The sequence below is a fragment of the Atta cephalotes genome, assembly GCF_000143395.1.
Source record: "Atta cephalotes unplaced genomic scaffold scaffold00061, whole genome shotgun sequence".
NCBI classification, from domain to species: domain Eukaryota; kingdom Metazoa; phylum Arthropoda; class Insecta; order Hymenoptera; family Formicidae; genus Atta; species Atta cephalotes.
The window spans coordinates 1,158,679-1,170,458 of NW_012130125.1; the positions used below are offsets into that span (position 1 = coordinate 1,158,679).

At 32.1% G+C, this 11,780-nt stretch overlaps 1 protein-coding gene across 1 annotated transcript; it reads left to right on the top strand.

The window, feature by feature from the left end:
• Positions 1-559: 559 nt before the first annotated feature.
• Positions 560-6,405, top strand: LOC105623632 (glutaryl-CoA dehydrogenase, mitochondrial). Its single transcript, XM_012205018.1, has 8 exons — positions 560-626; positions 747-779; positions 1,890-2,258; positions 3,813-3,942; positions 4,009-4,228; positions 4,894-5,123; positions 6,058-6,218; positions 6,338-6,405. The coding sequence occupies exons 1-8, from the start codon at positions 560-562 to the stop codon at positions 6,403-6,405; spliced, it is 1,278 nt and encodes a 425-aa protein (XP_012060408.1).
• Positions 6,406-11,780: the final 5,375 nt, after the last annotated feature.

Here is an 11,780-nt window from a genome sequence, read left to right on the forward strand (position 1 = left end):
ACACACACACACACACACACACACACACACACACACACACACACACACACACACGTGTAGTATATCAATAGATTCTTCACTTACAAGATATTTTTTAAGTAAAATCAATAAAAAAGAATTGTTTTAGTGACAAAACGATGTCATCTTTAGAGATGTCATAAAATCGCTCCCTGCCTCAATTGATAGTTTCTAAATTTATTTTTTACGTATCTATATGCACACAAAGTTTTATTAAAATCAGGATTTAACACTTCGCGAAGTTCCTTTGTGAGAGACGGCCATTCGAACTTGCCTCCGAATTGCTGTTGAGCCAATCATATTGTTGCGTAAAGTCTCACGATGTCCTCGACATCAATCAGCTGACTATTCATCAGTCGTCAACTGCTGCTTGGTCGAAGCATGTTTATCGAAAGTCATTGAATAAATATTTATATCAAAACACTTGTTACAACTTTCAATCGCTCGGTGCGGACACGCCTTAAGACACGGCCGATAAGAGGATTTTTTAACGAGATTAACAAAGTCAGTGTTTCGTCGCTATCATCAGTCGTTAGTCAACATGGCGAGCTACATGCAAAGATTATTGTTGAGAACCGGCCGTTTGTGTTGTGTAAATTCCACGAGACGTATCCTTTGGAAATTCATCGAGAAGTTTACCGACTTTAGGACTCTTCGTTAGATCATGTGATTGATATATCAGAATTTGTCATATTCGTTAAATATTCCTTAAATATAATATTGATCAGAGATTTCTGCCTCCGCCGCACTCCAAGCGAGATGTAAGTCAACTTAATTTTAGATCATATCTCTAATTATCAAATAAAACCTTTAGCCTTTTAAATGCGACATAAATCGTACTGTATGATGCTCTACAATCTTGATTTGAAATGTAGATGGTAGCACGATGCAGAGGCGCAACTCAATCGGTAGTTCGTTCTGCCGACATTACAATTTTGTTATCTCATCTTTACTGATAACTGATAAAAGATGTTTACCCTTTCATCGTTATATGTCACTGTAATATTATACAAGGAAAAAATGGGTTATTTAAGTTAATCAATTAATTAATTATTATTATAAATTAAAATCACAGTATAAAATAGTTCCAAACATTTCGACCTTTAATATAACCTTTAATATAATCTTCTTCAGTAAATTCTAAATTGAACATTACAATTAAAATATAGCTTTACAGTTATTACAACTTCTTCATATTTGTATCCTCCAATATTTTAATTAGAAACCCATAAATAAATTCCTTGTCCTTATATCATTTAAATATTTATTATTTAATAATGAATTTAGAATTAGACATTTAGATTAGACTGTTTTTGTATTTTGTAATATAATATTACATAACGTCTATACTGAATATTGTAAGAAAAACAAGTTGTAAAAAAATATTTAATCCCTGGTAAAAAATCTCATAATATTTCTCATGTTTTGAAAATTTTTAATTTAAATTTATGAAGATTTCTGAAAAATACTTCTTAATCTTCTTTTAAAGATGACAGCTTTCTAATAAAGAAACTTAAAAGAGACCTTGTTTTCTAATAAATTTCTAATGAATTTGATTGAATATTCTCACTGATGCACATTAACGCTGTCATACACTACAAATTGACGTAAATATGTTTAATATAAATATAGAAATTAATTAAACCGTAAAATCATCAATATTAATCATCAATATTTTATTGTATTGTTAGATAAAAATGTACTTTATAATTCGAAATATTTCACTTTTACACAACTCTGATTAAATCAGTATACAAAAACTGTAGTGTAGTTTTCGTCAGGGTCATCATGAAAATTAATTCAAACAACGTATAATTTTAATCGATTTTTTATTGAAAATTTATTGAATTATTGAATTTCAATTGAGTCAGTCGCCTTCAATTGGGAGGATCCGTTCAATCTAGAGTCGCAATTGACACAGGACGAAATCCTGATGAGAGATCAGTTTCGTTCTTACTGTCAGGAGCAACTCCTGCCGAACGTGATCGAGGCAAATCGAAAGGAGCACTTCGATCGAGAGATCGTAAAACAGATGGGACAGCTTGGGGTGTTGGGCTGCACCATGAAGGGCTATGGCGGCGCTGGAGTATCCTCAGTGGCTTACGGGCTCCTCGCCAAGGAAATTGAGAAAATCGACAGCGGGTATCGATCAGCGTTCTCGGTGCAATCCTCTCTCTCGATCGGGGCGATCTACATGTTCGGCAGCAATGCTCAAAAAGAACGATTTCTACCTAAAATGGGTGCGTTTTTTAGAATTCTAGTATTACGTTCTTCAATTTCTAAATCATATAATTAGTATATAGTTAATACAATGGCTTTGAGAATAAATTAATAGAGGAAAGACCTCTATTATACCGAGTTCATTTTGAATAAATACTAGAAGTCTATGGGCAGAATTAAAAAAAATAATAGGTCATTTTGAAGGGAATTTAATAAGCTTTAAGATAACGTTATATAAAATTTAATTCAATTTCTATCTTTTTTTTTTAAATTAAAGAAATGTAAAAAGTGAGCAATCACAAAGTCAAATATTGTGCTCCTAATATGAGATGTTTCGAGAAATCGATAATAAAACGCAAAGTATATTAGTATTGCAATTAAAAAACTTTATTTCATGTTTCTAAAATGCAAACAAACACAGCCAGCGTGCGTGCAAAATGAGCATGCGATAGATTATACTCAGAATTCGTCTTCAGAATTGGAATCAAGCATTGCAGAAATATGCACTCGACGTTCATTCCGGTTGTTTTTTTTATTATTGTACAATAACATTTACTCTTTAGCAATGATTTTCACTATCACATAGAAGCATGGGTTATTTTATATTAGAAATATTCTGGGTATCTCATATTACGATTTCCACGCCTTATGGTTTTACGATCATCAAATCTAACTTCTGTAATTAAACAATTTAACATATCCCGTATTTTTCTATTAGTACAACCTTACTCTATGACTACATGAAGAATTTATTGCCAAATATTTATTTATTAAATAATAAACAATATTTAAAAGCTAATCTCAATGAAACTTGATTCAAATTCTAAAATCTTTTTTTACATTGATTACTACCGGCATGATCTAATAATGAATTTTCTACTAAATAGTTTTCGATCCAAGAGCAATAAATTCATGGTGGAACCAATAGCTAATGTTATTAGTTTAGCAGAAACGCTATTAGGTGCCTATCTCATAATAGGGGGCTTTTCTCTATTATTAAAAAGGGGAGCAAACAATGTTGCAAGTTTTAATGAAAACATATAATTAGTAATTATTACTAAATAATAATAATTGTAGAATAATAATAATAGTCATCGATGAAGGATCAATTATTGTTGATTATACCTCACATATTGATTGCTTGACTGACTAATTAATATGTTCTTTTATATATAAACCATATAGTCATCGATGATTTGGAATTGTAAATATTAAATTATTATAAATCTTTTATTTCTAACAATATAAGTAAAGTTCTAATTCTCTATTGTTGAGAAAATCATAGATTATTTAGATACAAGATAATTAGTAACTATTCTAAATTGTGTAAGACTATTATTCTAAATTGTATTAAAAAATCAGGTTTTATCAGGTTCTAGAATTTTATATAATTATTTATTTTCGATAAACTATGAGAAACAAAGCGGAAATAAAATATTTAGTTTTTATATTACTTATGAAAATTAGATCGACAATCAGATTAATTATTAAAATTGTCTAAGTTTGCTAGTAAAATTGATTGAATGACGATTACCGTTGAAGCTGTGGGCGATAGCTTTCAAAGTGTATTTCAGTTTCCGGGGAAAAGATTGGTTGTTTTGGCTTGACGGAGCCCAATCACGGTAGTGACATAGGAGCCATGGAGACTAGAGCCATTTACGACTCCGATAAAAAAGTCTACAAATTGAACGGCAGCAAAACATGGTTAGTACTCTCCATCATTTCTTTCATCGATCGAGCACAGAAATCAAACTGTCGAATCTCGTTTAGGATCACAAACTCGCCTGTCGCCGACGTGTTGATAATATGGGCGAAATGTGATGACGGTCAGATCCGTGGGTTCATCATCGAGAGAGAAGCTGCGGGAGATCGGCTGTCTACTCCAAAGATTGAAGGGAAGTTTTCTCTAAGAACGTCCATCACCGGCATGATTCTAATGGACAACGTAATCGTGCCAGAGGAAAATTTATTGAACGTTCAGGGACTTAAAGTAAGTCTTCCCAATAAACTAGAAGGACTTACCTTGTATAATATAATACATCCTTGACCAAAAGTATAAAGCATTTCCACAAAGTGACGTTCTACATCTAACTGAAAATAATTTAAAAAACAATTTTATTGAAAAATAATGTTTATTTTTATAAGTTTTAGTGTTTTGTTAGTTTCTCTTTCGATTTTATTATCGCCTTTTTCCAAAAAAATGTAATAAATCAAGAGAATATTTTGTGATTAATGTTGTATTATATGTTCTTATGTAACAGTAATCAATTGACTGTAACGTTTACAATACATATAACGTAAAATAAATTAAAAACAATTTTATTGAAAAATAATATTTATTTTTATAATAATTTTAATATTTTATTTATTAGTATTTCTTTGAATTTTATCTCTTTTTTTCAAGAAAATGCAATAAATTCAGTGTTTTATACTGGTCAAGGCAGTTATATCTTTATTTAATTAATTGACTACTAGTTACTATCAATTGGCTATTTACATTATCATTATCACTGTTTTTATTATCATCGTTGTTTGGGATTTAAAAAAATATAGATATTAAAAATGAAGTCAATGACTGCAGAAAACGAAATGATTGTACTAATTACGATTACATTCCGCGTAGCTTATGATATCTAATAATAGAACTTGATAAAGGGACCATTCAGTTGCTTAAACAATGCGCGATACGGCATCGCCTGGGGTGCGTTGGGTGCGGCAGAAGCTTGCCTGAACATCGCTAGATCTTACACCTTGGAGAGGAAACAATTTCAAAGACCGCTGGCAGCGAATCAACTTGTACAGAAAAAACTGGTGGACATGATGTGCGACATCGCGATCGGTCTCCAAGCTTGCTTGAGAGTCGGCAGACTGAAGGATGAGAATAAGTAAAATACACTTAAAAAAAGCGAAGCAAGGAAAATCTAGTCTGAATAATTAACGTAATATTTTACCAGGAAATTTTACTTTTTAAGAAAACTGATAATTTTTAATGTTTCCAGATTAATCATTCTTGATCTTCTCTATGATTTATAATATCATGCAGTATCATTCTTTGACTTCAAAAGTGATACATCTAAAAAAATTAATTTTTTTTAGAAAGAGGGAAAAATCTCTTTTTCAACTTAACAGAAAATTTTTGTTTAATCAAATAACATTAGCTTTACTGTTAGGAACATGAAATATTTTTCATTATGAAATATATTTATCATTTTCGATTCAAAATATTTTTAAAAAGAATACTTTTTTTTTAGTGAATTTTGATATTTTATAAAATTATAACACAAATCCGAAATAATTCATCAAAAGTGATACAGCTCGAAATATTCCCGACAATTTATATTTTCTTTTTGATCAGCTAAAAATGATTAAATTTAAAACAAAACAATTTCTTCAAATTTCAATCATCAATTGACTTGATTGTAAATATTCTCTGAAGAAGATTTTCCTTTTTATTTATAAAACGACACAACTTAAAATGTGTCACTCTTGTGGACGGTATTATAATCTCTTTGAAAATCTTAAGAGAAAGAACGAACTATGAATTTAAGTTTGTTTACTTTAGATGATTGCTAAAGTAATTCTTATACCAAGCTTCGTGGTAATAAATATAAAATCATATTTTTTGAATTATTTTGTGTTATTTTTGTGTTACTTTTGAAGTAAGAGAACGATGTTATCTTGTTACTACTTGTATGTTACATGTGTATTAGCGGTATATAAAAGTAAATCGCTAATACATAACATACAGTCATATGCATATCACATGTAATGTATTCGCATGCGTATAAGAAAGGCAGGAAATGATTTTGCGTGCCGTAGAGCTGCGCCGGAAATGATTTCCGTCATTAAGAGAAACTCGACCATCAAAGCGCTGGAGATCGCGCGAACCGCGAGAGATATGCTAGGCGGAAATGGGATCTCGGATGAGTACCATGTGATTAGACACATGATGAACCTGGAAACGGTCAACACTTACGAAGGTAACACTTACGCGAGAATCGTCCCGAGAAGATCGGCGATCATTTAGCAACATTGTTAACGGATCGCGTCATTCGAGATTATTTTCTTTTTTTCTTCTCTCTCTTTCTCTCTTCCACAGGTACAAGCGATATTCATGCTTTGATTCTCGGGAGGGCGATCACTGGTATTGCTGCGTTCTCAGGATAAGCGACTCAAGTATCCAAATGATAAGACTGCCTTTGTACACGCCACGAGCCATCGATTTGCATTTTTACAAGCGTTTCATACGTTTGTGCCTCAATTTTTTTGTCTGGACGATCATTAATCCGTTAAGTGGGTATGTGGTTGATCACAGCTCTCCAAAAAGACAAGTTTTCTTAACCTTCTAGAGATGACATTGTCAGCAAAAAATAATTTTTTTACTGATTTTATTTAAAAAAGTCTTGCAAGTGAATAATCAATTGAGATGTATATATATATATATATATATATATATATATTATTTTTTTTATATCGATATGTATAGCCTTTCAGGCGATTAGAAGTACCACACATTTCAGTGTTCAGTGCTACATGCATTTCCACGTCTATTAAACTAACAAGACCAAATTGAAAGTAAAATCAAATTGGAAATATTTAATATTTTCTTTATACTTATTTGTACTTATTTGTGTACATCTCCATTCTCTTTAATTCTTAAGTATAACTGCACAAATTTCGAATTCATCCCGAATTTAATTTTAAAATAAAAATCACAAATATGCAACAAAAGAAAAATCTTGGAAAGTTAAAAATTTTGTTTGGAAAAAAATAAGAAATAAAAAACCCAAATACCTACAAATCTTAATGTCATCTTGCACAAGGATATAACTGTAATATATAATGTAAATTTAACTATAACATAATATACTAGTAAAAAATATAGTTATAAAAATAAAATTTTTTAAAGTGTTCTGAGCTTCCCATCTACCAACTTATTTAAAAAAAATAATCTCTCTACTTATAAAGATTAATTATTTTTTAAAAATGTGTACAAAATTTCTTTTGTACATTTTGAATATTTTCATACTGATTATTGATGTATAATAATATATCGAGTAGCCAAATTTTTATCTTTTCCATGAAAGGTTGAGATCCTAATAAATTATATTGCACACGATATATTGAAAAAAAAAATGATGATAATATCTCTTCCTTCCTCTGGTGTCCTCTTCGCATAACTCTACAATTTTCCGTCTCTGCATCCAGATCGTCGCGCGTTTCCGCCGCGAATAAGGCTTTAATCATTCGATACACTTTATTGCTCGTTTATTCTCTACTTTACGTTTTAACAATTTCATGGTGTGTGCTCTTTCATTATGCGCCGTCACACTCGCTCTCGCTCTCATCTTTCGTATCCTGCCGTTCATTCCGCTCGTTCATTCGCCCAATATTGTTGTGCACAAGATTGTTGGCTTTCAACGGAAAACGGTCGCGCTGCGAGAAGCGCAAATCGAAATTTCCCTTCTTCTTCGAGGTTGATTTCCAAGTATTTGCGATTCGCGCGATTCTGGATCGTCCTGGATCTCTCTTGCGGCCAAAATCAATTTTCATGAAATCGCATTTCGAACTGAACTCAATCTTTAGAATAGAAATTTCTATACATTAAAGCTTAAAAATGCGAATGTTATGAAACCCTTATCAGACTGTGGACTGTCAAAAAATTTCATTCATGTAAAATTATGACAATTATAGAGAATAATTTTAACAGTGGGAATGGTACTCTATTTACAAATGAAATTATCTTTTTTACAATAATTAAACAATTTTTGCAAAAGTAAATTTAGATTGAAGGTAAGTTTAGAAATATTTGCGTAATAATTCAACGAATTACGTACAATTTTTCTCAAGGTTCCTGACTACTCACCATGACTCTCTTCAGACTGATGACGTTAGAAGCGAGAAAATACATAATGGAAATAATTCCGAAATATATTAAAATAGAAATATTTTTCAATAAAACAATATTTGCATTTGATAGAATATACTTGTAAAAAATATCGAAAATTTTCCTTTTATTTCGGATTAGAATGAAATTGTATCTATCTTAATTCAATAGCTGTTATATAGCTTGTTCGTTTTCTAGTTAAAATAATTCTAGTTAAATTCAATTTCAAATATATGATTATTTATTATTTATATATCGAATCACAAAGAGAGTTTTTGGTACATAAAAATCTATTCTATCGATTTTGTAAATATTGTTTTATTAAAAATATATTTAATATTGTTTGAAAGAATTTTTTTAAAGTATTGTTCTCGCTTTTGACATTACAATTCAAGATGGCTGCAATAAATAAGCAGGAACTTTAAACTATTATTGATATGTGTGATTTACATTTGATTGTAAAAATGCAAATATAATATGTGTGATATTATTATCATGTTATATCTGTAATATTACAACAATTTGTATATTTACATAAAAACACTATAAAATATACTATCGTTATTGTGTAATTTTCCATTTAATATAAAGATACACAATTAGAGTTAAAAGTACTAATTTTGTAAAAACACAATTTTATATATTTTTACTACAAATTGTGCAATTTTTACACATATTATTTATATAAACAATATTAAGATCAGAAGCGGACTTTCGGATAAACTTTCGGATTTGCAACACAATCAAACTGAAATAAAATATTCCCTCAAATTGAATTAGACCTTCGATTTGATATTACTAACTTTTTAAAACCTGTAAAGAATTTGTAATTGAAAAATATTACTTCAATCAGGATTCGAGCCCAGATCTCCCATGCAAGCGTTTTTCCAATTCGATCTTCAAGGCATGTATTATTTATATAACTTTAAATACTTCTTTTACAGTTTGCGCACACTGAAAATAAATTTATCAAATTTTAATAAATTTATTTGAATAGTACTAACTAAATACTTACTAAATGTAAATATATATTTATTTGTTACAAGAATCATTAAGTATCTTTTTTATTGAGTAAATATTTATTTATTGTAAGTAAATACTTAGTATTATTCAAACAAATTTTTATTAAAATTTAGTCATATTTTTTTAGTGCACTGAAGATTAAACATTAAATGGAAGATTAGAATTCCATAATTCAATCAGATAATTTATTTTTAATCAATTTTGTTCTGATTGGTAGAAGTCTAATCTCCAACTTGCAATTTTGCAATGTAGAGATATTCTAATACGAGCGTGAAACGCGTAACAGCATAGTTGTCGTTGAATATGACTGAGTATCACGATTGAGATCGCGAGATCATGAAAATTGGCGCCGCTGTCTCGAAACGATCGCTGAGAATCGAGAAAACGTCATTGATTAAACATCTTCAAAGGCGCGTCCGTCACCGACGAAGTTTCCGGTACATCCGAAGGACGCGGTCAGCTTTTCGTTCAGTGGTCCAAATTATAAAAAAAAAAAAAAATAGGATCGATCGTGCTCTTTTCATCCTCATCTTCATTATCTTAAATAAATCAGCCAGTAATGTACAACGCCGACATTCCTCATTCGCACTTTCTCTCTCTCTCTCTCTCTCTTTCTCGCTCATTCTCTCTTTCTCTTTCTCTCTCTCTCCTGTTCGATCTAATAACTAGGTCTCCGTATAAATATAATATGTATCTATATATCTATGTATAAGTGTCCGGTGCCTTTAGACTAATCTGATGACTAAATGAAAATATAAAAATCTATACGTCAGAGCTACGGTTGCTTATTTATTTATACGATGTCGCGCGGATGGCTCGGTCTCGCGATTCGCGAGCACTGCTGCCGCACCACATCTCGCGATTTCATCGCAGATATTGTGTGTGTATCACAAATAAGCGCCGCGTGGCCAACACGGCAGGAAAGTTGACTGAAACGGTTTGAAAGGAAAGCGCGGAAGTAACGAGGGCTCATTCAAAATGCCCTCGTTATTTCATTAATAATTTCTCTAACAGTGCTCTAAAAGCAAGCACAATTGTTGTAAGCACCTCCCTTGCTCCTCGAAGTTTCTTGAAAACTTTCTTGGTTAATCATTAAACGACATTAAATGACTAGAAATAATTCACTAAAAAAAGATTCTAAATACTGTCTAAATGTATAATACAATAATAATTAATTAAATCGTTAATTTGTTAAACGAGTTTTTGAAGGACCCTATTAAACAAAAATAACCTTGCTGAAAGTCAAGCGATTAACAATAACGAGATAAAAAAAGTTTCGAGATCATTTTTCGAGCTTGACAGCATTTTTCACACTCGCTTCCAACTACCAATAAAGTCAAACCGCTGATTCTTTTTCCCTGAAATTTTATTTGGACTCTGGCTTCTATTAAAATTTTATCATGAATTTAACGGGTTCATACTCTCCTAAGAGAATGGAATTCCTGTACGAAGCTGTATCGGGCTGCTCTAAAAATTGCAGGGTTATAGCGAATGACAGAGAACGCGATCTTTACCATTTAGCATTTCTTTTTCGTAGTTTCTTCGATCGCCAACGATCCTGGATTGACTGTTTCTCAGATAAGATTGCACGCGATACGCAATAACAACAACAAGGGTGTTAACACAAGCGACTCGAGTAATCATAAATAAATTAAGTTTAATTGCTAAGTAATAAAACGTTAATTACATATGTCAATGATAATTAATTTAAGTTTACAACACACGTCTCGTGCAAAAGTGTAAAGAACGTTTGTCTTTTTTTTCTTTTTTTTTTGTCTACACTCAATACCATTGTTGTCTTTTGTTTTTTTCTTGTTACGACTTAATGTTGCGCGTATGTGTGTCCGCGCACGTGTGTCTTTGCTCTGTGTGTGTGTGTGTGTGTGTGTGTGTGTGTGTGTGTGTGTGTATGTGTATGTGTTTAATGATTCTCGACTACAATAAGCTCTTGGTAAAACGTAGTAACATTGTAGTTTACAGTAGTTTACAATCGCCTCTCCTCGCGGCCTCCGATCGCGGATGCGTATATGTGTGTGTATGTGTGTCTATTACATAATTACACATCTCGGTATCACATGCCGGGATCGAATTCTCGCCCCCGTTCCAACGCGTTTCATTTTTTTTTTCAAATCGTCGGAGGATCCGCCCCCGCGGACGACGGTTCTTCCGAAAAAGAGGGAAGTTGAACCTCCCCCGGCCCTCATCAATCCTCGCGAAAAAGTGGATTGAACCGAAAGGATTCCGTACAGCACAGATTTCTACAGAAGAGAACAGCTTAAGGACGTCCAGTGAACATCCTATGTACTGAGAACATCCTCAGGATATTCTCAGAATGTTCTCAGGATGTCCCTCAAATGAAGTGTGCTGTGTGGGAGGGGGAATTCGCGCGACTCTCACAGTCGCGAGTTCGATCCCGTCATTTTCACAAGTATCGATCGTCGGCCCGTCGACCGCGCAAGAAAATTCAATGGCACGAACCGCGAACCGTCGCAACATAGCGTCGCTCGGGCTCGTATAACCACACTTGGTTGCCTCTACTAACGGATATACGTAATCGTATAAATAAATTAATGACTCGCCCTCCCTCTCTTTCTCTCTCTCTCTNTNNTCNTNTNTCTATCTCTCTCTTACT